The 27,004-nt window shown below is 33.0% G+C and overlaps 1 protein-coding gene across 3 annotated transcripts in view; it reads left to right on the top strand.

Moving 5' to 3' along the window:
- The window catches only part of LOC129230062 (band 7 protein AGAP004871-like), a 115,922-nt gene that overhangs the window by 23,985 nt on the left and 64,933 nt on the right, over positions 1-27,004 (top strand). The window contains exon 1 of one of the 3 annotated variants that reach the window (XM_054864450.1): positions 2,564-2,780. The exons of the other annotated variants lie outside the window; for them this stretch is intronic. Within the exon in view, the coding sequence (XP_054720425.1) occupies positions 2,624-2,780 (157 nt within the window). The 5' untranslated portion in view covers positions 2,564-2,623. Of the gene's footprint in view, positions 1-2,563; positions 2,781-27,004 lie in introns of those variants that run through there. 3 annotated transcript variants of the gene reach the window in all.

Raw genomic sequence — 27,004 nt, 5'->3', positions numbered from 1 at the left:
AAAATTTAAGTCGATATAAGTTTCTTGTATTTTAAAGCTAAAAGGTACTTCAGGATATTATTTGACCTAGCGATGGATTTTATTTGAAAATTGCTTGAATTTCAACGAAGTACAAAACGTATACTGCAATGCTTGATGTTCACCGTTGGTTTTTTGTGAATGAAATTTGGGCAAAAGTAATAGTCTACTTTAAAATCGGAAAGTTTTTTTCATTGTGGTAACTAATATTTTTATTTCCATAAAAAATCAAACGATCGAGTTTCTTGTTTTATTTTTATGTAAATTAAATGCATATATATATATATATATATATATATATATATATATATATATATATATATATATATATATATATATAGTAGTTTTTTTATATCGTTATACAACTTGTAACCCATATCGCAATGCGTTTGTTGCATTTGTGTGACAGAAATATTTTTTTTAATTGTAATACTGTGAAACCTGTGTAAGTTGACCACTTGCGGGGCGCAGTACTTTGGTGGTCAACTTAGACAGTGGTCAACTTTTAAAGGGTAATAATAAAAACTTTTTTTTTGTCATTTCTTGTCCCATGCATTCATTTCTTAACTAATTGGAATACTTTAAACTCACTTTCATTGTTTAACATTACTTTAAAACAACAAGAAAAAATGTTGTTTAAGTATTTTCGAGATAATTTACCAGAATGACGTGTAAAGTATCATACAAATTTAAAATTCTGCGAATTGATCCAAAAAAACAAAACAAAAAATGCCTCATTGCTTATGAAAAACTACTTGCTTGATATTAACAACTCCTATACATTCATAACAAGTCAAAAGTGACTCATATTCTTCATCTGATTTTTTTCTTGTACATTTGTAACCATGATAATCTACTTTTCAACAAAATAACTCTTTATTGAAGTTTGGCTCATTTTCTGGGATTTAACATTAGCCCAATGTTTTTCGATGGAAATATAAATATTCGTAGGTTTTTCCAAAATGTCTGGTTACTTATTTGAGGCATAACTGATGAAACTTTTAGTACAATCTAATGCTTTTGCCTAGTGGTCAACTTACAAAGGGTTTTTTATAGTACTCCAAACCAAAGCTGGTGTATATTAGTGATCAAGATAGACAAGTGGTCAAGATAGAAAGGTGGTCAAGTTACAGAGATTTTCCTTCATTATGTAAGATAGGGCTAATTCCGTTCCTGACAAAAACGGTCAACTTAGACAGGTGGTCAACTTACAATGACAGTCAACTTAACAGGTTTTACTGTAGTTGCAATCGTATTTTTACCAAGGTAACTTAGTTCTATAAATATCACATTGCTAAATTTAGTTTTAACGCAATCAGTCCGCATTTTACTTTTTATTTATGGAATTAGATTAAAAAGGATATATATTTATCTCATCAAAAACAACCCTGTTGTAAAAATTTCCCCGCCAAGAAAATCATTAACTCTTCCCTACAAAAGGTAGTCCTTATTCCTAAACCCCAAAACCCTCAGCCTTAAAAAGTTATGATATCTAGTTTTCCCGCCAAGTATCTGCCAAACTACCATCCTCCCTATTTTCCTCTTTCATCATAACTATTTTCGCTAGAACCTGCCCCATCACCAACTCCTTACGAGTGACGATCGATCTTTTAAATTGTTTTCAATGCTGTTTGGCGGGAAGCTTTGTAAAGAGAAGTAGTTGCTTGGTGAGCTAACCGCTACACGTTAAAGCCCCCAAGTTTTCCCCCTTTACTTTTTTTTTCTATTTTCTTCTGTTTGATTCTGGTGGTGGTTCCCCAAAACTTCGGGGATGATCCAGAACCGTAGCTCCACTCAGAAAAAAAAAAAAACACTCCAAAATTGATATTTTTGAAAGAGGCAAAATACATTCTCCTTACTGCTATGGAAAGCAAATCACTTAGGAATGCTCGTTATTCTGCTACTTATATAGCTCTAACATACTTATTACTCTGGGATCTTGAAGATCTCAGTACGTTTCGGCACCTCCCCCCCCCCCTCCCCCGCCACACCGAACCATTCTTCCCAATTTATAATGAAATGGATACTGTTTGGAGCAATAATTAAACAAAAACCTTAAGTGTGTATGTTTAATTATTTTTACGTTGGAAAGTATCCCAAACTCAAATTTTTGGGAGGGCGGAAGTTTCAAATTTTCCGAATGGAACTCCAAATTTCGATGAAATATGTTTTTTTGCAGACTGTCTTACAAAATTTGCCAGATAAGGAAATTTTTGGGAGGTCACTGTGCCTGGGGCGCCCCTGAATAAAACTTTGGCTTCCAAGAAATAGAAATGAAAAGTAATAAAACACACAGAAGGAATCAAAACAAAGGCTGCACCCCCTCCCCCTCTCTTTTCAGCGTTGCATAGTTTCCGCAGGCGCCATACTGCAAGAATTTTCTCTCCCCCCCGTATGGTACAAAGAAACAGCAATGATTATTCTTTTCCTTGGCGCTTAACCAAATCTTTGGCGACATCGCGCCGTGAATCACATCGCCAAGTTTGTTCTCTGCTCTCTCCGCATCAGCTGGAGACGGCAGGTAGAAAGAGAATAGCGATTCGAGTGATAGAACGTAGGAATATGCCTCTCTCGGTATAGAAGGGGGAAGTAATTGTTCCATTGGATGTACGAGCGGGATCGCTCTCGCCATCCCTCCCCCTCCGGCCTCTCCCCACCTCCCCCGCAGCATTACTACAACTCATCTCGCATGATGGAGATGGAAGAAGGCGACGTACGCGCTAAAATGACGTCACGTGAGCGCACCGGGTACAATGTTGTCGGTAAGCAAATGTTTGGAAATTTGTTTCTTTGTTGTCATCGCGCAAGGTACGATTGGAATGCTTTTCCAGATTTCGGAAGGAGTTCTTGTTTTTGTTTCGAATTTGATCAGCACGAATTCGTAGCGCAAGCTTTAAAGAAATAGAAATAACTTCTGAAAATTTGTCAACAAAATTTAAAACATGACTGGAAATTATATCAGCAAACAAGACTCAGAAAAAAAATATTTGATTTAATTTTGATTTTCTTAAAAAAGTTCGCTCCTAGAATGTCCTAACTTTTTAAATACGAAACAGCTACCACGCAGTAAATAAAAATATTGTAAGAGCAAAAAAATGCGGCTGAGAGAGAGAGAGAGAGAGAGAAACCCTCACAACTAAATTAAAAATGTTCGAATCGTTTCACTGCAGTTAAAAATCGTAGAACATGTGAAGATATGTAATGAAGATTAATTAGTTTAAAAAAAAAACTTTTTTTCCCCCCTTTCCTGTTTTTTGAGATTCTAGATATTTAAGCACTTTTTGTGGTTTTCAAATTTTTATTAACGGAGTATGCTGGTGTGAAAACCTACTATTATTGTTTTCTACTAGAGTATATTTTCGCAAGTCTTTCTATTACAAAATTAAGATCTTTCATACAATTTAAGGGTAGGTATTTCGATATTACTTAATATGTTCCTCTTCTTTAAAACCTTCTCTCTGAAATTAAATGAATCAGACAGTAGCTGTCTATACGTTTTGAAAAAAGTTAAATTTCTCATTAGCACGAAACCTAAGGAATAAAAATTTGAGTAATCTGACTAAATCTAATGTCAAAAATAAGTATTTAGTAAATGGAATATAAAGTTTGTAGAAAATATCTGTAACTATTTTGTATAAAAACTTTACCTACATTTCTGTATGGATAATTTATAAACTGCAGATATAAAATCATTTTTTGCAGAATCAATCAACATTTTCTTTACACTTCGTAAAAATATCTCAATGTATCCTACATAAATGTTTGATAGACTTTTTATTGAATTTCATAACTATGTCATAAACTTACTTATTCACTTAACAAAATTAGGAACTTAATAACTAATTTTCAGACTTAATATTAAAAATTGCAGTAAAACGCTGATATTCTACTGAAAGTGTTTGCAGAATATCTAAAGAAAATGTTATAATTCCCTCTATTAAGTTTATATTAGTAATTTTTAGAATTCTACAAAGATTTCTCTTTAAAGTCTTAGAAAAAAAACTTTCACCCTGCATAAACTCAGTGCTGTATTTGGGAGGGGGGCTGTAAATGAGTAAGGGAATGTCGTCTCCCGAAACATTTGGTATAGTAAGTAAAAATTATGCTAACTAAATGCAGCTTGGTTTCAAATATCTCTTTTATTTTGTTTGATTCTTCAGTAATAAATAATCTTAGTAATTTTTTTCGACCTCGCAAAAATCTGATATTTTTTACATCTAACCTATAAAAACATGCATTTTCCCAATTAATTTTTCCCAATTACATCACTGTATAAACTATAAAACATGATTAAAAACCCTCATCTACTGAAATATATTTACGGTATATTTAACGAATGTTTTTATGATTTATGTTTTGGGAAACTCATTCTGTTTAAAAAAAATTCAGAAGTATCTATGTACAGATTTCATATATATTAGAAATAAAGATTTAATTTAGAAATTCAGTTTTTCAAAAAAAAATTTTTTTTAATGAGTAAAAGATGTGCTAGAACTTCTTGAGACTTGCAGACTTTATGAAATCTTTTATTCATACTATGAAAATCGTGTGTAAGGTCGAGGAAAAATTTTCAATCTCTTGGGCTACAAGACCTTTGTTGATACATCTGAATTTGTGAAAGGTAGGAAAAGTATGTGAGCATTTTTTGAAATTTTGGTCGCATAAAGAAAAAATGTTGAATTAATTTAGAGATAGCTTACTGACACTTAAAAAATTTTCTCCTTTAAGAAGGAATAAAGGGTGGAGAGAGTGAAACCTTCGACTCTTGAAGCAATGATCCCAAGTCACGTGATAAATTTAAAAGTAAAGTATTGGAAGAAATTAGGTTTCTTTCACTTGTTTCACGTAAAACGTATCTCTTATTCGTCGAAGTTGAACCATGTGACTTCAAATATTTGCCTCAGCATTTCCTAAGTCAGTGATTGGGTTTGCTCCCTCTAGTTACTAATACCTGCTCTAAGGTTGTCCCTCTATCAACCTCAGGTAAAATAACAGAAATTAAAAATGCAACCTCTGTAGAATTTTGTACTCTAAGCTTCATATTTTTATTATTTTTATCGTAATAACTTGTAATTGTGGTCAGGATATACATGCTGATGCATATTCTATCGCATGCAGGAAAAGGGCAATAACTGCATTTTTTTTTATTTTTTTTTTTTTTTTTGCATTTTTGTCATCTATTATACGTTATCTTTTTTGTACAAGCTCGCTTATCTGGTTTCCGCTGAAAAAAAGGAGCGAAAAAAAATCGACTAATTCCAACATTTCCCACTGGCTAATATTGAATCCAAAACGCGTTCTCTTCAAATATGTCGAAAACTCATTTCTTCAGATATTGCCGTTTACCTGCACACGGCAGTATTTGCATATTCTATTGCATATTTTGCATCTTTTCACTTTAGTGCAGATAAATGCTTAAAAGCGGAACATTTCAAAAACAAGTGCATATTCCTGCGTGTTTTACTTGCTGTTAGATTTAAAGAAGGATTTTGTTTTGATTTAAAAAGAGAATTAGAAGAAAATGTTTTTTTCTTTGCAAAAAAAAAAACAAGAAAATGGGCAACTTGTGGAAAACCGTTTCGGGAAAAGATATGCTTCCTCTTCCGATAGCCAATGAGAAGCCGTGAAGAGTCCCAGCGATGCAAATAACTACTGACCGGGGAAAAAACATCAGCTGGAATATAAGTGGAGGGAGCAAGTCTAATCATTGACTTAGCAAAAGCTGAGATTACGACTCCAAGTCACGTGATTCAACAACGACAAATAGTTGACACGTTTCGCGTGAAACTGATTTCTTCCAATGTTTTGCTTTAAAGTTTAGCACGTGACTTGGGGTCTTTAGTTCACCTAAGAAAGTCTTCACTCCCTCTATTCAAATCTCTCAATTGAAAAAAAACTACACGAAAAGCGTAATAATGAAAAAAATTTGAAATATCTTGCAATCGAAAGTCATATTGAGATTTATTTTCAACGCAAAATTTATTTTCTCTCGTCCTTCCGTTAAAAAGTATTGAAGTCAGTTTTAAGATAAGAGCCAAATTTAAATGCTTGGCGAGAAATGGATCACGCAATTTCACCGTCTGCATCCATCTACAAATTGTGTAAAAAAAAAAAGATGTCTCTCATTACTCACCGAAACTAACTAAACTAGTCGACCCGTGCGGAACTCCGCACTGTGCTTCAAATCGTTTCATAAGGTATTTCGCTCTTTAAGAATTTCAAAGGAAGAACATTATGAAGAAGAACCGAAAAAAAAGTAAGCGCAGAAGAGAAGGCATGTAATTTAAAGACATCAGTAACAAAACCTCGTTAAATACAAAGTTGTGATAATTTGATCATCGCTCACCTTTTGGTCGTACATATTTTCAATTCAAGCATAAATATCATTAAAAGTGTGGCTGAGTAGTGACTCGTGAAAAAGCAATAATTGGGCATGTAAAAAAAACAGGTTGTGGCAAATACAGTCCTGCCCATGTGAGCATCTGACGGGAAAAAAGAAACATTAAAGAGATATTTATTGGCACGGATTCGAATTGACGCCAGTCTGATTAACAGCCCGACACCCCAACAAACCTAGCAATTGCGCCTTCTTTTCGAAAGCTATTCATTGAAGGAATGCGTAGTAAAAAAACAACAAAAAAAGCTTTTTGCCAAAAAAAAAAAAAAAAATAATAATAATAATAATAATAATAAGATCATGCTTCTATGTTTTGTCATTAACCAGCATGATACGGTTTAAAATTATTCGCAAAGCATAGAATTTGATTAAAGAATGACGAAGATCTCACGTAGCGATTGAAACGAACATTCTAGAGAAGTAATAAATTAGATTGAAAATAAGCGTTTTTATCTCTGAATATTGAACTATTTCACATAGAAGGTTGCTTTAACCGTTACGGCTTAAATGCCCGAAAATGTTTCTCTTTTAATCGAACACTTAAAATTCAAAACCAAAACCAGTTGAACTGAGTCCGTTTTTTAAGTGTAGTTTTTCGAACGTAGACAAAATGTATTTTTTTTTTCAGCAGAAAGCAGAGGAGTAGAAAATGATTTCTTGCTAATGAAGTTGATAATGACTTTAATGCTTTATATCGTATTCGCGCGAATAAAAAATTAAAGGTTTACTGGGGGAAACTCGTAGTTTTAATTTGGCGTAGTATTTTTTCATTTGTACAAAAGGTCGAACACTGCTATTAGAAACATCTACATTTCAGCATACAATGAAAATATTTTTCTGCACAAAAAGGATTTCCTTTAGGTAAATCTAATACTTTTTTATGCTTACATTATGCTGAGTGGTCTGGATATAGTCAAAGCTTAAAAAAAAGGAAGAACACCCTTCGATTAACAGTCAAATTATCCGAATGATAACTGTAGCCCTCATAAAGGAGTCGAAACACCAAGTAGCATTCCCACTGCACTTATTTTATTACGTTTGTAAGTTATGAGTACATGTAATGCGAAATACTAATATAAATTTGATATTATATCGGACAGCCCAAACTTGCCCGAAGTTCAGATAGTTTATAGCCGAACGCTCTACCGAAAAAAACTTATCAATTTAACCGAATAACTAAGTCCAATGCTTTTAAGCTTTATTAAAATATAAACACACACAGGGGCTTTTTTTTGCCGAAAGCGACGTAAAAAATGGAAAACTGCATTAGAACTTTGCTTTTGAAAAATGCATAAGAACTACAGGCAGCATCAAGGTTTTGAAACAGCAAGGGGCGTTTTCGAAAACTTGATTTTTCGACCGTAAGTCTATTTTTCTTCATTAGCCAGCCTGATAAGTTTTAAAATGAGAGGTCAATAATATATAAGATAAGATATTGAAGAAACATTTTTTTATTCTTGAAAGTTTTTACAATTTGTTACCGCAGGCTGCTTGAATCGTTATAACTTAGATGACAGCACGTGTTCATCATTTAACACTACGGTTAAAATACAAAATAAATTGAACTCTGCTCTTTTTTAAGCGTAGCTTTTCGAATGTAATAAAAATGTGACAAGCTATTTGTTTTTTTTGCAAAAAGAAGAAAAAATATATATTTTATCCTTCAAATTGAGGTAGTATTTTTTTATTTGTATAAAGAGTCAAAAACTCATTAGAAGAATATATATTTCAATATACGATTTATTATTTTTTTTTGAACAAAAAACAATTCTATTGTAGTCTGAAATCTTAAACCTGTTACTTATATTTTCGCTTACATTATGCTTTAATTTTCTTACCAGAGCCAAAACTTAAAAAGAAAAAAAAACGTACAATTCAGAAGTAATTTAGCACAAAGCCACTTCAAGGTTTCATATCAGCAAGGAGCGTTTTCTTCTCATTTATTCTACTCCTTCATAGTTGTTATTCACTTAATTAAGTGTTCATGTAATGCGCGATATTTCTCTAATTTTTTGTTGCAGATTGTCCGGACGTGGGTCCGAACGCGCACTCTCTTGGTTACAAAGAGAACGCTCTGCCGATCAAGCTATTCAGCTCTGTCGGTCATAGTGCAAATTAAAGTTATAAGTTTAACCGAAAGTCTCATTCTGGTTCTTTAAAACAGGTTTTCCGGCTGAAAAAAACTATTTTTAGAACTTGGGTCTATTTTTCGTCAGTAGCCAGCACCATAAGCTTTAAAATATGGCTTAAATCAAAGAAATCGATCAAGAATTGAAGAAAATCTGGCGTAGAAACCAAAAATAGGCTACAGAAATAATATATAAGGATTCTGCGACGTTTCTTAAAAGATTTTAAGACTTCATATTTCAATAACCGAGACACGAGGGCAAATAATTTATGCGCTCAAAAAACCTTTATATAAGTAATACTCTTTCGATTGCTACCTATTTAATCACTTTCATGATTCACTATCATAAGGTTTCCCGGTGAGTATGCTACTTTCTACTCAAGTACAGTCGAACTCCTTAAAAACGAGCCCTGATTTAACGAGAACCCGGATTTAACGAGCGAATCAGAAGTGTTTGGATAATACAATATTAAGTCTATGGGAGCATAGTCCGCTTTTATCGAGCAAACCCCGGATATAGCAAGCAATACTTATGAATTTCATTTAATTTCTATTAAATTCCTCAGATCAGTTCAGCTGATTCTTTCTTGGAAAAATTCCATCAACGTCCGAAAGTCAACAGAAAAGTTGATATACGTCACAAATCCTGAGAACAAGATATAAAGACCTTTTTTTCTTACTTCAAACTTTTTTCGAAACCAGTGGTGCAAATGTCGGTTTCTCAATAATGACTTCCTATATCCATGTTTTATTTTACACTTGACAAAAAGGAAACGATAGGTAAAAAAGGTTTTTTATGTGAAAAAAAAATGAAATAAAAAACAACGTTGAACGCATAAATAGTAATAAAAATACATTCAAGTATTTTCGGGGTTGCAAAGCAGCCCTCTTTCATTGCAAGAAAATGCGAGGGCATGGATGAAACTTCTGACGAAAATTTTGTTTGCCGCATGTCTTTTCCTTCTGCAGCTCGCACCCTTTTGTATTGAAAATGGTGCTTCTTACAACCCCGAAATACGTGTTTGTAATTATAAGCTCGTAACATTATTTTTTCATTCCATTTTATTGCCATTAATCCATGAAAATATTTAAAAAAAAATAAAGTTAAAGAAATTGTGAAAGGAAGTCTGTGGCAGACTTGCGTACACAGGAGACCCCATAGCACCTACAGATTTGAAATTTTGTACAAAATTATTTCAAGAACCGGGGATAAGTACCTGAGTTTTTATGCTTTTAATTTCGAATTAGTTTTTTTTGTAATTAATTTCTTAAGCTAAAATTTCACGTAAATAGCCTATTAAAGGTATAAAAGATTTCTCATACCCCTTAGCATTCGATGTCTTTCGATAGAGATTTTTTTTTTTTTTTTTGAAATTAATGAAGCTTATTCCAATTTTTCAATTAATTACAACAACATATGTAAGATTTTCTATTTTAACGGATAAAACTAGACCAGGGGTTTTGAATTGATGAATTAGAATTTTCTCACGGCAAACCTAGCTCTGTAAAAAATACAAGCAAAGCACTGGAACCCCTTTCAGATAGAGGTGAGGGGTGCCGGGAAATGTCCATGGTATCAATGTATACAATCTGCAACAGAAATGGGCTAAGATACCGCGAGAAAGTTCTAATTCCTCGAAGGGTACTGCGAATCGGAAAAGTTTGGGAACCCCTACCTTAACCCATAAGCTTCCCATGACTAATAACTTCAAAAGGTATCCTTTATTACTCCTTTATTTTCGTGCTCAACCCAAATCTAATACTTTTGAAATCATTTTGCATCAACAACGTAACAATTTTTTAAGGCTGGTTTGATTTTGTTCTGGATTAGTGCCAAAGTGGTTAGTAATTGGCTGCCTTACATCCTTTTTACATCGCTGCCAAATGTTTCTCGATTTAATAAAGCTACTTACATCTGGAATTTCTAGCTGCTTGATTTTTTTTTCTGTGACCTTCTATTAATATTCATGATTCAGATTAAGATATGGTATGCAACCTTGCGGAAATTGTCTTTGAAGAACATATTTGAGTGAAATTAAAATCTCATAATTATGTCAAATGATTTTTAAACGGTAAAACTTCAATTTACTTAATGACACTATTTTTTTTTTCTTTTTTTTGTACTTCTGAATTGATGAAAAATTTTAAATGATAATAGGTTCACCTAATTAAATCGGTTTTTCGGAAATTTTACAGTTTAATTTTATATAGTGTCTCCAAAGTTCCGTAAAAATGAGAGTGAAATGTAAAACCTAATTTTTTGATGAAACGACCCTTTTTTTAACTTAGAGGATATACAATCATTTTAATATCCTTATATATTATTTCTGTAGCCTATTTTTGGTTTCTACGCCAGATTTTCTTCAATTCTTGATCGATTTCTTTGATTTAAGCCATATTTTAAAGCTTATGGTGCTGGCTACTGACGAAAAATAGACCCAAGTTCTAAAAATAGTTTTTTTCAGCCGGAAAACCTGTTTTAAAGAACCAGAATGAGACTTTCGGTTAAACTTATAACTTTAATTTGCACTATGACCGACAGAGCTGAATAGCTTGATCGGCAGAGCGTTCTCTTTGTAACCAAGAGAGTGCGCGTTCGGACCCACGTACGGACAATCTGCAACAAAAAATTAGAGAAATATCGCGCATTACATGAACACTTAATTAAGTGAATAACAACTATGAAGGAGTAGAATAAATGAGAAGAAAACGCTCCTTGCTGATATGAAACCTTGAAGTGGCTTTGTGCTAAATTACTTCTGAATTGTACGTTTTTTTTTCTTTTTAAGTTTTGGCTCTGGTAAGAAAATTAAAGCATAATGTAAGCGAAAATATAAGTAACAGGTTTAAGATTTCAGACTACAATAGAATTGTTTTTTGTTCAAAAAAAAATAATAAATCGTATATTGAAATATATATTCTTCTAATGAGTTTTTGACTCTTTATACAAATAAAAAAATACTACCTCAATTTGAAGGATAAAATATATATTTTTTCTTCTTTTTGCAAAAAAACAAATAGCTTGTCACATTTTTATTACATTCGAAAAGCTACGCTTAAAAAAGAGCAGAGTTCAATTTATTTTGTATTTTAACCGTAGTGTTAAATGATGAACACGTGCTGTCATCTAAGTTATAACGATTCAAGCAGCCTGCGGTAACAAATTGTAAAAACTTTCAAGAATAAAAAAATGTTTCTTCAATATCTTATCTTATATATTATTGACCTCTCATTTTAAAACTTATCAGGCTGGCTAATGAAGAAAAATAGACTTACGGTCGAAAAATCAAGTTTTCGAAAACGCCCCTTGCTGTTTCAAAACCTTGATGCTGCCTGTAGTTCTTATGCATTTTTCAAAAGCAAAGTTCTAATGCAGTTTTCCATTTTTTACGTCGCTTTCGGCAAAAAAAAGCCCCTGTGTGTGTTTATATTTTAATAAAGCTTAAAAGCATTGGACTTAGTTATTCGGTTAAATTGATAAGTTTTTTTCGGTAGAGCGTTCGGCTATAAACTATCTGAACTTCGGGCAAGTTTGGGCTGTCCGATATAATATCAAATTTATATTAGTATTTCGCATTACATGTACTCATAACTTACAAACGTAATAAAATAAGTGCAGTGGGAATGCTACTTGGTGTTTCGACTCCTTTATGAGGGCTACAGTTATCATTCGGATAATTTGACTGTTAATCGAAGGGTGTTCTTCCTTTTTTTAAGCTTTGACTATATCCAGACCACTCAGCATAATGTAAGCATAAAAAAGTATTAGATTTACCTAAAGGAAATCCTTTTTGTGCAGAAAAATATTTTCATTGTATGCTGAAATGTAGATGTTTCTAATAGCAGTGTTCGACCTTTTGTACAAATGAAAAAATACTACGCCAAATTAAAACTACGAGTTTCCCCCAGTAAACCTTTAATTTTTTATTCGCGCGAATACGATATAAAGCATTAAAGTCATTATCAACTTCATTAGCAAGAAATCATTTTCTACTCCTCTGCTTTCTGCTGAAAAAAAAAAAAATACATTTTGTCTACGTTCGAAAAACTACACTTAAAAAACGGACTCAGTTCAACTGGTTTTGGTTTTGAATTTTAAGTGTTCGATTAAAAGAGAAACATTTTCGGGCATTTAAGCCGTAACGGTTAAAGCAACCTTCTATGTGAAATAGTTCAATATTCAGAGATAAAAACGCTTATTTTCAATCTAATTTATTACTTCTCTAGAATGTTCGTTTCAATCGCTACGTGAGATCTTCGTCATTCTTTAATCAAATTCTATGCTTTGCGAATAATTTTAAATCGTATCATGTTGGTTAATGACAAAACATAGAAGCATGATCTTATTATTATTATTATTATTATTTTTTTTTTTTTTTTTTTTTTGGCAAAAAGCTTTTTTTGTTGTTTTTTTACTACGCATTCCTTCAATGAATAGCTTTCGAAAAGAAGGCGCAATTGCTAGGTTTGTTGGGGTGTCGGGCTGTTAATCAGACTGGCGTCAATTCGAATCCGTGCCAATAAATATCTCTTTAATGTTTCTTTTTTCCCGTCAGATGCTCACATGGGCAGGACTGTATTTGCCACAACCTGTTTTTTTTACATGCCCAATTATTGCTTTTTCACGAGTCACTACTCAGCCACACTTTTAATGATATTTATGCTTGAATTGAAAATATGTACGACCAAAAGGTGAGCGATGATCAAATTATCACAACTTTGTATTTAACGAGGTTTTGTTACTGATGTCTTTAAATTACATGCCTTCTCTTCTGCGCTTACTTTTTTTTCGGTTCTTCTTCATAATGTTCTTCCTTTGAAATTCTTAAAGAGCGAAATACCTTATGAAACGATTTGAAGCACAGTGCGGAGTTCCGCAGGGGTCGACTAGTAATAGTTTTAATGTGAATGCAGTTTTTGAATATTGATATGTATTGTTTTCTTGGGCATCTGAGCTCATTTCAATCTGCTTTCACTCTTTCAGTCAAGGTGCAGTTTCTTTCCTATCCTTCTGCGTAGTTTATTATTATTATTTATTTATTTATTTATTTATTTATTTTTTGCTAAAACCTTTAGTGTTGAGGTTTTTTTTACTCTGTTTGCTTCGTGTTCGTGTAGTTTAGTTATTAATAAGAGTTTGGTTTAGATTCAACAGAGCTGCACCCTGTTTTTTTGCTAAAACCAACTAGGGTGCTAAAAGCTTTAGTGTTGAGGTTTTCTCACTCTGTTTGCTTCGAGTTCATGTCGTTTAGAAATTAATTAGAGTTGGGTATAGATTCAGCAGAGATTTGAAATTGTGCTCTGCCTTTTGAATAAAAATTCTGTGTCTGTTTACTCTCTCTCTCTGTAATACTTACTCATTGTTCCTCACTTATTGCAAATTATTGCTTAGTAGTTGAAAGTGCAGCTCTAATTTTAGGAGTATTAGTAATATAACCGTGTCATGTGTGTTCCAAGCTTAGTTATCATAATTAAGTGAGACGTATAGTTAAAATTTTATTTTCTGTGTGAAATACAAAATGCATTTAAAGTCTGCTCCGACAGTAGATTGTTTTGCAAACTGCTATGACATCATTAAAATTGCAACGCAGCCGTAATTTCAGTCTAAGATTTGTGTATGGGAAGTTTAACGTATATACAGTGAAACCTGTGTAAGTTGGCCCCTTGCGGTGCACTATTTTAGTGGTTAACTTAAATAGGTGGTCAACTTGTTGAGGTTGAATTATATGAAATAGATCTAATTCTGTGCCAAAAAATAGTGGTCAACTTAGACAGGTGGTCAACTTACAAGGATGGTCAACTTTACACGTTTTACTGTACAATGGAACCTGTGTAAGTTGACCATTCGCGGTGCACTACTTTAGTGATCAACTTAAACAGATGGTCAACATACAGAATTCTATTTATATGATAAGGGCTGATTCCGTGCCTGAAAAAAGCTGTTAACTTAGACAGGTGGTCAAATTACAAGGGTGGTCAACTTCACAAGTTTTACTGTATTAATTTTGTTGTATTGTCTAATGGATGAAATTCCGTATTATCATTTAACATTTTTTGCGGTTAAAGCAATTGTTGTAACTCCTTGCTTCAGGCTGCTTAATAAACGAAGTGGAAGATGAAATATCTGATGAGACTTCTTAAAGTTCCTTACATAAGAATTAATTTCAGTTGAGTAATCATTAAAGTGTAATCAGTTGGTTTCGTAAGCAAAGACAGCAAAAGCTACTTAATCTCTTAAACTGCAAAACAATTTTCAGCATGGCACCATTACTTAAAGTTTGATATGAAATTTTACTTTCTTAATTTTTACGGCTCAAGACGCAAAAACACAGAAAACTTTTGACGTGAGGTTGTGCATCGAATTTTCGGAAAAAAAACTGGAAATTTTGTTATTTTTATGGGAAGAAACTATTTTTATGATGTTTACATATATTTTTGCAACAGTGTCTTTCTATGAAGTGGAATGTTTCTCCTCACATTTTTTTTTCTTTTGGCGATGTTGAAGTTGTATACTTCTGTGAAGACGTGTTACGTGTAAGGAGTAATGAGTAATGTTTTCTGCTTATCCGAATAATGGCTAAAAATTGATCTGATTATAATTATTATCAAATAATTCTTGTTACATTAATATTGGCCGTGTAAAACAAAAAATTAGAGAGAGAATACATGTTTAATTTATTTTTACTACTAAAATTTCGATGTTGCTTAAATCTTTGAACCGGTGCAATATATTTCAAACTTCAGTTGTATTTTTTAGGATCATTTCACGAGAAAGCCGCCATTTTGTCTCGCACGTGACAGCTCATATATTTCAATAAAAATAATAATTCAAAACGATAGGGGACAAAATTTTGTTGCTTAAGCAATTACGAACGTATGTGGGAATTAATAACCAAAATTGTTGTTAATTTCTTGTTAAATTTTTTATTTTTAATGAAATATATGAGCTGTCACGTGCGAGACAAAATTGTTGCTTTTTCGTGGAACGACCCTTTGTAGACTACCTGAGAAAGAGTCTGAACTTTTTCTTTAAGCATGCTAACTGTTCACGTTTTGCTTGGGAGAATGGCCTAAAGAAACCTGAAAAAGATATAAACATATTGGCATTTTGAAGTACCATAACGCCAGTGGTGACATAAAATGAATAGATAAATCCTCTTCTTGGTGTGATTTTCATTGAAACTGCTCGTTGTGACATATTTTGCTGCCCAGGCAATCAGAGGCTGCAATGGGATTTTTCTCAAAACCTAAGTTAAAGTTCATAAAATTCCCACCAGACGAGTCAGAAAATGCAAGACATTTTCTGACTCTCTTTAAAATGCAAGACATTTTAAGCATTGCACAACTGGCAATGCTTAAAATTTATTCACTTTTTTCGGAATGGGATCGTTTCCAAAATTTTAAAAGTATCTTTTTCTGAAAGAGCATGCTTAAAAACATAGGATCTGATCATTTTTTTATAAATTTGTTTACGTTTAATATTTTTAAAAAAATTACTTAAATCGGAGCACTTTCATTGTTTACGGCTCCTGCCAATGACATCACAAATGATAAAATGCCATGCAGTGTTGCCATTCACAGTGAAAAATATTTAATTCGCATCTTTACTCACGTGTATTGGCAAAGATATAGTTGGTAGCAAGCGTAGAGAGCAATTTTAATTCGCTGCTGGATTATCATAACGTGGAAACGTAGTAGAAAGATGCGGCAAATTGCATCATTTGTGATGTCATAAAGACCACTCCTTGTTTGAAAAATCGGACATTAAAAAAAAATAATAATTAAAAAAAAACTGTTGGGAAAATGAAAGTATTTTCTGGGTCCATGTTATTTTTTTACTCATTCTATCCATTTCAATGACTAAAACTATTACTTTTGACTGAAGGAAACCACCCCATTGCTTCTATTGTAGTTGGGCTAGTAATAATATTAAGAAAGATATTAAAACTGATCTCTCAAATTGTTACTTATCTTTCAGATTCTGTTAAAACATGGTGTAAAAATCACAGATTTAATTAAATTTTATCATTAAAAGTTTCATTTCGCTGAAACTGTTACGTTTTGACTTTAAAATATTTAATAAATGTTTATTTTTTACCAATTAAGCCTAAAAACAAAGAATTTTAAACAAAATCCCAAGAATAAAAAATATCTGTAGAAAAACAAAGATCATGAGGGGACGGGAGGGGGGGGGGGGCAGTTTGGCAACGCAAGTTTTCACAGGACTCAGTGACAGTGAAAGTATTATTGCTCTTCCTCACGCTTTATTTCTTCCCCTGACATTCCATTCCATCTTTTGTTCTTGAGTTTCTCAACCTCCCCGTCGTTGAAAGTCTTCTTTCTCTACGCTCATATAAAGTCAATACACTGAGATCGGGGACAATTTTATTTCCTTCCTCTTCCGCATCGAAGCCTTACAAACATGGAAATAAAGCACTCCTTTTACCATTCAAATTTTCGGCGTCCCGTTTTTTTTTTTTTTTTTTTTTCTTTTTCTGCGGCGACGAAAAGTCGAGACATGTTTTTAATAAAAAGAATAAAAATTTGGAGAGTTGTTGAAAATTGTTCAGCGCGTGTGAGAAATTGAACGGAAAAAGATACGGCTCTGATCATTTTACCTCCATAAAGATGGACGCTTCTGAAATGAGGCGGATTCAAGGGCCAACTAAAGACAGCTGAACTACAGTAATTTAATTAATAATTACGAGTTCAATGTACTTTTTCATAAATTTTATTATTAGATTTAAGCCTTGATTTCAAGTTTTTTTTTTTTTTTTTTTTTCACTACCACTTAACAATGTTGCATTAATATTTTTCCTGTTTCCTTCCTGGCCCTATTCTTTTGTCTAGCACTGTATAACGTTGGGCCTGCACACACCCAGACTAATTACGCTACAACACCTCCTCCTCAAAATATTAATGTTATATATCAGGCAATCACTTGATAACACGGACTTTGCACCTCTCCAGCCCCTCAGAAGAGTGTTTATGGCTAATATAATGCTCCCTTCCCATCCAAATAAAAATAACGGCTATGAATGCGTCGGTAAGGAGGAAGGAGGAAGGTATAAACAAACTCCCTAATTTCATATATAAATTTGACTTCATTATATTACAAAAAGTCAATCAAACTTTATTAACATCGCACATAACGTTGTTACACCTCAAGAAGTCGTCGCTCAGTTAAATTAAAAATCCATCGAACACGATCTTGTATGTCTTTTAATTTTCCACAATGAAGTGTTGCCATTCGGCAGTATGTGTAAAATGAAATAAATAAATATATTTGACAATTGAAATACATTACGAATATAGATGAGGTGTTGCCTTACATATTACTAGAGACGATCATTGCGTTTGAACATTGAAAAAGGAACCAGAACGTCAATAGTGGTCAAGTGAGGATAGTAAGCAATTCGGATTGCTCAAAAATGTAGTGACAGAAAACAGGTTCCTATGAACGGAGGCAGAGGAGAAGTTCTACTTCTTTACTAATAATAAAGCAGAAAGTCTCTCTGTCCGGAGGATGTCTGGATGTCTGGATGTCTGTAGGATGTCTGTAGGATGTCTGTGACGCGCATAGCGCCTAAACCGTTGGCCGATTTTCATGAAATTTGGCACAAAGTTAGTATGTAGCAGGGGGTGTGCACCTCGAAGCGATTTTTCGAAAATTCGATGTGGTTCTTTTTCTATTCCAATTTTAAGAAAAAAAACTATCATAAATTACGAAATTATCATAACGTGGAACCGTAACATGGGCACAAGCCAATTGGCGAGATACGAAATTATCATAACGTGGAACTGTAACGTCGGTACAAGCCAATTGGCGAGAAAATTCACCATACATTATTTGTAAATATACAAGCGAACCAAAAGACCTTTAATTTTTCTATTACGGGCGAAGCCGTGCGGGTGCCACTAGTTGAATAATAAATCCGTATGGCTTAGGACAAAATTCTAAGATTCTTGTAATGAAAAGCGAAACCATATTGAGTTTGTGCAATAATTACTAAACATAATTCTAAGTGCTGAAAAGGAAGTTTTATCCCCACCGAAGACCTTATGTATGAAAAAAGAAAATTCCTAAAGATTTAAAGTAAAAGTAGAAAAAACTCTATTGCTGCTTTCGGCCACTAGAGCTCCTTAATATTGTTGCAAAGTCTGTAAATAGTAATTATTGAAGTATCGTAACCTGTAAATAGTTTCCCGTAATGAAAATACAACCCCAATACATTCGGCTGAAGTATACGGTCCCCTATTTTTTTATTGATAAGATTTGTGAATGAAAAGAAATAAGAAAGTGTGGAACGGTGTAGCATTTTCTGGAATAGTTGAGAGATCTCTGTCGGTGTGTATAAAAGCCGTTACACATGATAAAAAGTTCAGTTTCGAGTTAGTTTTTGCTTGTGAATCGCTGGAGAGCATTTATTGCTCTGTTTTGTGAAGCCTTTTGAGCTGTATTTTTGCGTATTTGGAAGTAAATACGTGTGTAATAGTTGAGTTTACGGTGTTGAGAGATATTTGCTTAATTGCTGATGATTAATTTAGCAGTTGTTGACGATCTCGCCTGTACATAGTATAAATAAATTTCCTGTGTTTTTAATCAAGAATTGTGTCGTCCTTTCAAGAAAGTTGGAAGTCGCACCGGATCCGTTACAATATGAATATGTCGATCAAGTTGCTATGCTTTTACACCAAATTTCCTGTCACGTATTCCTTCACAGATCCACGCCGTAAACAAATTACTGTCTTCGTGTAATAAATAATTTTTTGATTGAAATGGTATTTTAGGAATGAAAGCCAATCAGCATGCAAATAGAAATCTGAGTGTGTGCTATTTAAAGTATACAAAGCCAATGATGTAAGCGGAATATCTGCGACAAATATTTCGTCCCAGTCGCGAGCAGTGTTAAACCGATATTAGAGAAAGTGATGAAAATTATTGTTAACACCTTAGCGGACTAATGAAATCACATGAAGTTACGACCATAGACTAATAATAAGAGTAGACCGAGCTTTCTCATTCTTGCTGATGAAGAAAATTGGTTCATAGATGTATCATGTGACTGGTGGAAGGGCTTGGCGATGACTTTGGCAGCATGGTTGCTAGATGGAAACATTATCTATAGTTTGGCACTCGACATGTATTTTAAGACGTAATGTGTTTTCATTATAATTTTTTTCCAGGTGCTGAAATTGAACTGTTTTTCTTTTAGTTATGCATTATTTTGACATTAGTAATTAATTTTTGATCACAGTTTTCAGTAACTTTTATTTCATTCGGAACTGCTACGTCAGCGTTGGCGTAAACGTAATGGCGTAAACGTTTTGCGTCAAGGTAAAAATGTACTAATCGGTATCTTAAATTGAAATTGTAGGTAAAAATCTTACCGTTTGCCGATTCTTTTTGGGCACTTGTATCTTAGAGAGTTATTGACATTGAATAAAGAAAATGCACAGTGCTATCTAAACGAAAAACTCACTATATTGACAAAATTTTTACAACTTAGAATAACAAATTGACAAATCGGACTCCATTAAAGATCATTCTTCCGTGTTCCATCAATTCAATTTATTTTATTTATTGTTGATCGTCTGCTGCGATCAACGCCCGCTGTTGCTAGGAAATCCACTAGTCACATGGTTTGGTTTATGAGCAGCAAAAGGGTTGCCATAGCTCGGTCTACTCTTATTATTAGTCTATGGTTACGACAAATTAACAACCTCTAGTTTTAACCTTTTGACATACAAGAAGTAACTTGTGCAATTGTGAACTGTGATGTCTCTGAGATGTCATTCATTTCAAGGGCTATTACAAACTGTTTGACGTTTCAGAGACGTCATTTTGTATGCCAAGGGGTTAATAGCGAGCATAATTGCTTCATTGGTTAAGTGGTCTGCTTGCCTTAAAATGACCATTTTTGCAATAAAAAAAAATATTTCTGTCTGATTCAATTTTTTCAATTCTTAGAAGAATAGATTTTTGGTATTCAAAAAATGTTTCATTTTAACTTTTACGAAAATTATTCACGAAGTTAGGACCAATTAAGTATACCGGAAGTGATATTGTAAGAGCAGGAACTTGAATTTATAGACCCCCCCAAACACCAGGAAAAAATAAAATTTTCAAAAAAGTAAACAAAGTGACAAGTAGATTCAAAGAATATATAAGATAATGACATTGAGAATTATAGCCTCAAAAAATGTCTAAAACATTAATATTAATATTATAAGAGAAATCTTGAGATGCGTTTTCTGAAAAAAATATTTTTCGATATTTTCACTTACGTCAGATTTCATACCTTGGAAAGTTTTATGCCTATTTACCTGGTTTTTTCAAAGAATGTTTTTTATCCTGTTTTGAACTACAATTAAAAATTTTATTGGTTTTTCACCGTCAAAATGGGGTTTTTCAGTAGAAAATTTAATTTTATAAATTAAATTCAAACTGTTATAAAACTAATAGTACCAAACACAGGTAAGAAATATAGTAACTTATACTATAAATAATTTTTTAAGAATTGAAATGAGAATGGAATAATGTTTAGAGTGAGGTGTAAAATTAGCTTTCTTTTTGCTCAAAATTCCCATTTTTAAAAAAATTTCCACCGTCGAAATAAAAAATTTTGACGGTTTTCCTACTTTTTATTTGAAGAAAAAAAAACAGTTAAATTGATTTTTTTTAAGGGACTTGAAACTTAAGTAAGTCCTTTAAAAATAAAAAATTGTTGAACATTTAATTGAAAAAATCATTTCTTTTTGGACCTCCTATTTTGTGGTTGATGGGGAGCAGATCTCCCCATATCTTGTAAATTTTGCATCCGGACTTGAAGAAATCATTGCCGTGTTAATGTCAACAACCCCTAAAGCAGAACCAGTTCCTCAGAAACATTTTATGACTCTTGGAATAGAATCGTGGGCAAGTTTCTTCCCTGTGAAGTGGGCGATAAGTGAATGGCTCAAGATATCACTTCTAAGTGCTTTTGCGTGGAGATGACAGCACATGAACTTCGCTGACGGTTTCCAAGATGGTGGTTCCGGCCAGTTACTGACAGCATCTTGTGTTGTCAGAAGATTTTCACAGGAAAAGTAAACAGTTGTTCTTTCCGGTCCTTTATAAGATGTTAAAATCATTCTTTGGTTCACCGAATTCGTTAAAAATCGGCAATGATAACAATGCTCTTTTCTGATAATCTGTAAATTTATCATCCGTTGTTTTTAACACGTGTTTATTAGCTTCACCTGTATGTATGTATGTAGATATGTATCTTGTAACGAAATCTTTTTGGAGTTCGAGAGACCGCGTTTCAAATGTTGCCTGAGACCTTTTTTTTTGGGGGGGGGGCAAATTTCATGAATATAAAAGATTTTGAATTATGTTGAAATGAATATTTTTTCGTAAAACAAGTTAAACTAAACAAAAAAAAAATAAAAATGAAACAATAGTTTAAGAAACTATAAAAAAACACGTTTTTGTAGCAAAATGAACTAAAAAGTAAAAAAAAAAAATCTTTGGATTGTAAGTATAAAACATGGGCGGAGTTATGAGAGGGGTTTAAGGGGGCTAAGCCCCCCCTTCACCAGCTCATTAGCCCCCCCCCCCCCCCAAATGAAAAAGTGCAAACATGATTCGCTTCTTTCTACACTTTTTTTTGTTCAGTTAATATTTCAAGAGACTATTTGTAAGAAAGTTTTTAAACGGTCTAACCGTGATTGTAAATGTCGAGTTACATTTTCTATCGTCTTAACATATTTTGAGTTGAATTTGGAAGTCGCTCAAATTAAGGCACAATGACATTGCGAGAGGAGCGGGACCCCAACTGCATTTCATTCTAATCCACTACAACTACTGGAGAAGCTGGGGAAAATCACATTATGTGTAAATGCAGCTCTCTGTCCCATTCGTCCCGACTCTCTTCTACTGTTATAGTCGATTGGTTATGGGTAGTCGATTGTCCGCATTATGAGCGATTTTATTTCGATTGAGTAAAACTTTGACTATTGTATCCTACAAGTTTCTGTTACATAAGTTGGCATTTTTATGATAATAGAAGTGGTGATGGTAATGTACGATTAGTTTATTCATTCATTTATTTTCTTTATGAACTCATTAAAAAAAAACTTATTTAAATGTGTGTATTTTAATGTTTTTGTATTTGTCGAAAACATAAGTTACCTGTGACCCAGAAATGTTCGTCTTTTTCAAAAAGCAAATCCCCCCCCCCCTACGTTCCAAAGAACGAGACTCGCAAAAAGAAACTAAGACACCTAAACTTACCCTTAAAGTTTCGCGACGCGCTAAGTTTGCGCCATTACCTCCACCCTCCCCTTCCTCCTACCTTTGTGGGCCTCTTCTGTGAAACTGCTAAAATATTCATTCTAGAAATAATTTGGGAAAATTGCTCTAATTCAATCCTTTAAATATAATAAGTACCCACTGATTTCTCCAGGTTTTTTTTTTCCGCTTAACAGTTTTCTGCCCTTTTGTCCAAAAAATTACCCCCCTCCCCCCTCACATTTTCCCACTGTCTGCGACTTACATACGCCGGTTCCACTGATTCTTTCTCCTTCTTTTTAGGTATTTTTTTTTTCTATCTTGAAGACAAAACGATGATATGTGAGCGAGTACAAAAGTCTACCGTGTTGGAAAGAAAAAAAAAGTTTATTTTTAGTTCAATTCTTGTGCACTAGAAAAAAGGGGTGAGCCTAGGGGCGACTTGAAATGTATTCTAGAAATAACTTTCTTGACAATCTGAGGACACTTGCCAGTGCGCGCCAATGGATTGCCGCGGCTGCGGGGGACATGGCACGTGGATGACGCGCAAGCGCAAACTGAAAAACTGAATTGTTTCATTTTTTCATCCCATTAAGACGGTGAACGCTCCTTATTGTAAAGAATAGGGCCACATGGGTTTTCTGCAAGTAAGAAGCATAAAGGGGCGTTACCCCTCTCTGGAATGACTGCAATGAGCTGTGAAAGCGTCAACAGTAGAAAGTATATCTTTGTGCAGAAAAAATCAGTGATAAAATCAGTGTAATGGGGTCGTTTTCAGAATTTTAAAAGTATTTTTTTCTGAAAGAGCATGCTTAAAAACATAGGATCTGACCATTTTTTAAATAATTTATTTAAGTTTAATATTTTTAAAAAATTCTTAAATTGTTGCGGTTTTATTGTTTACACTTCTGTCGTGTGACATCACAAATGATGAAATGCCATTCAGTGTTGCCATTCACAGAAACAAAATATTTAATTCACATTTTTACTCACGCGCATCGGCAACGACATGGTTGATAGCAAGCGTAGAGCGCAATTTTAATTCGCTACTTGATTATCATAACGTGGAAACGTAGTAGAAAGATGCGCCAAATTGCATCATTTGTGACGCCATAAAGACCACGCCTTGTTTGAAAATTCGGATATTTTAAAAAATTAATTTAAAATAAACTGTTGGGAAAATGAAAATACTTTCTGGGTCCATGTTGTTTTTATTTATTTTTTGCTCATTCTATCCAATTCAATGACTAAAAGTAGTACTTTTGACTGAAGGAAACCACCCATTTGCAGCACAAATTGTAAGAATTTTGTGAACACGTGTTTTAAGATCACAAACAGACCCATTGTCAAGAGATTAAGTTGTGAATTTAGCATTTATAAAACCTAAGTGAAGTTTGAGTCTCAATAGCAACTCGAAAATATAATTTCTCATAAATGCACCCCATGATTGAAACGTATTTCATAAATACTCTCAAAAAATAAATAAATAAGCAAATAAGTAAACAAATAAAATAAATAACTCAAGCAACATACACTACTCCAATCATGAATGCACACAATTCAATTGAATAAATAGTTCTCCCTCGCCCCTTTGAACAAAATTTTTTTAAACGTTTCAATTTTTTTTTTTAAACCTAAACCTTAACTTTCTTCTCAACCTTTTTTGACTCACGGACCGGCAACCACCGGTCTTTCTGTTCATACTTTCTTTCTTCCTTTTCTTTTCTCTCTCTATCTCCCTTTCTTTTTTTTTCTTTTTTTTTTTATGCAAAAAAAAAAAAGCATTTGCAGACCGTTGAAAACATGTGATTTTTCTTAGAAACCGGTGAATATTTTATTCTCTTTTTTTCGTTTTTTTCCCGAGAATTTTAAATGCTTTTGAAAACATTTTGCGAACGACTGAAGGTTCTTATTTCTTTTTTTCTTTTTACAAAATATAAAAATAATAATAATAATAATAAAGGAAGGAATAAATCTATGAATCAAACTTTTCTTGTAGTCATAAACTGTTGAAAAAATATTTAAATATTAAGAATAAGATAAGTAACTATAGTAATAATTATATAGTTTGTCATAACTTTGTTGAAAATGAAAATAAAAAGATTAAATAAATAATTAGAAAAGTTCTAAAATCATTACAAAAGTCATGTAAAAGATGTCACATAAGATATAGTGTAAAAAAGGCTCAACAAAACTTTAGTTTGTTGCAAAAACCTCGCATTTTTATTGATTAGAAACTTTTATGTTATTTTCAAATGTTCTTCTTTACTGGGTTTTGCGTCACTTTTTATTTAAATCTCGAAAATAACCTGAACCAAAACCAAAGTTTTTTAGTATCTACATGAAACAATACAAATGTTGTTATTCACGTACCGAGTTTAGGATTTCGGTGATATTGTGAATGGGGTGGTTTCCTTCAGTCAAAAGCACTACATTTAGTCATTGAAATGGATAGAATGAGCAGAAAAAAAATAATAATAAGATGGACCCAGAAAATATTTTCATTTTCCCAACAGTTTTTTTTTTTTAATTAATTTTTTAAAATGTCCGATTTTTTAAACAAGGCGTGGTCTTTATGACGTCACAAATGATGCACTTTGCCGCATCTTTCTACTACGTTTCCACGTTATGATAATTAAGCAACGAACTAAAATTACGCTCTACGCCTGCTACCAACCATATCGTTGCCAATACACGTGTGTAAAGATGCAAACTAAATATTTTGGACCGTGAATGGCAGCACAGAATGGCATTTCATAATTTGTGATGTCATCGGCAGAAGCGTTAAACGATGAAAGAGCACCGATTTAAGTAATTTTTTTTTAATATTAAATTTAGGGACATTATTTAAAAAATGGTCAGATTCTATGTTTTTAACCATGCTCTTTCCGAAAAAAATCTTTTAAAATTTTGGAAACGACCCCATTCTGAAAATAAAACCGTGCTTAGGTGTTCTCGTGTTCTTTTACCAACCAAACTCAGGGTCTAAGATAAAAACTCCTGATGCATCTTCACTGCCGGTTCCTTGCCCGAAATCCAATATTTCCGACTTAATATAACAAAGAAAAAATCTTTTACAGTTGTACAATATGAGAACGTTTATAAGTTATGATATAACTAAATATATTTATGGTATAATTGTCTGTTTTATGATAAAATTTAATATATTTAATTACGTTATTAATAACTCTCTTTTTACCAACCTTCCAGTGGACGCTGTCTCTGTACCATCATGAAAGGTCCGTGCATTTTTAGAAAGGGTTTTGTAAAACGAATGTCGTAGTTTTATTTTTGCAAAACTGAAATAATAACTCAATGGGATCGTTTCCGAAATTTCAAAAGTTTTTTTTTTCTCTTTCTGAAAGAGCATGCTTAAAAACATAGGATTTGACCATTCGTAAAATAGTTTGACAAAGTTTAATATTTTTTATAAATTATTTGATTCGGTGCGCAGATTCAATTTCATTTTTTACGCTTCTACACACGAAATCACAAGTGATGAAATGCCATTCACTGGTGCTATTAACGCAGAGTGCAATATTTAATTCGCATCTTTACTCGCACGGACTGGCAACGATATAGATGATAGAGAGAGTAGAGCGCAATATTTAATTCGCTTCTGAATTATTATAAGCTGGAAACGCGGTAGACAGCAAGCGTAAGCATTCAGTGCGCCAGTGGATAACGCGCCAAAGTTCATCACTTGTAACGTCACAAAGAACTCGCCTTGTTTGAAAAATCGGACATTTAAAAAAGTAATTAAAAATTAAACGTTTTGAAAATAAAAGATTTTCCTTGTTCCGTGTTTTTTTTTTTTTTTTACTCATTCTATCAACTTTAGTGACTAAAAGTAGTACTTTTGACTGATGGAAACAACCCCATTGTTAAAGAACATCTGCCCTTTCTTAATAGCTTTCTTAACTTAAAGCGGAAGCTCATTCAGTACAATAAAATATGTAAAAGCTCCATTTCTACAAAAGATCTTGGAAACCATCTGCCATCAGAGCAAACATGGGTCATCATAAGACCATTTTGTCATATTTTTTATTTTTTAATGTACCTAAGACCCATCTCTGCTTCCGATTGATTATAATAAATCGATTTAAAAAGAGTTATGAATCCATGATTTGACGATCCATAGAGAATCAGGAGCGTTTATAAATGTCTCTTAATATTTAGTTTTGTC

Source organism: Uloborus diversus, chromosome 9 (genome assembly GCF_026930045.1).
Source record: "Uloborus diversus isolate 005 chromosome 9, Udiv.v.3.1, whole genome shotgun sequence".
Classification (NCBI taxonomy): domain Eukaryota; kingdom Metazoa; phylum Arthropoda; class Arachnida; order Araneae; family Uloboridae; genus Uloborus; species Uloborus diversus.
The sequence above is the reverse complement of the archived record's forward strand: the minus strand, read 5'-3'. Positions and strand labels throughout refer to the sequence as shown.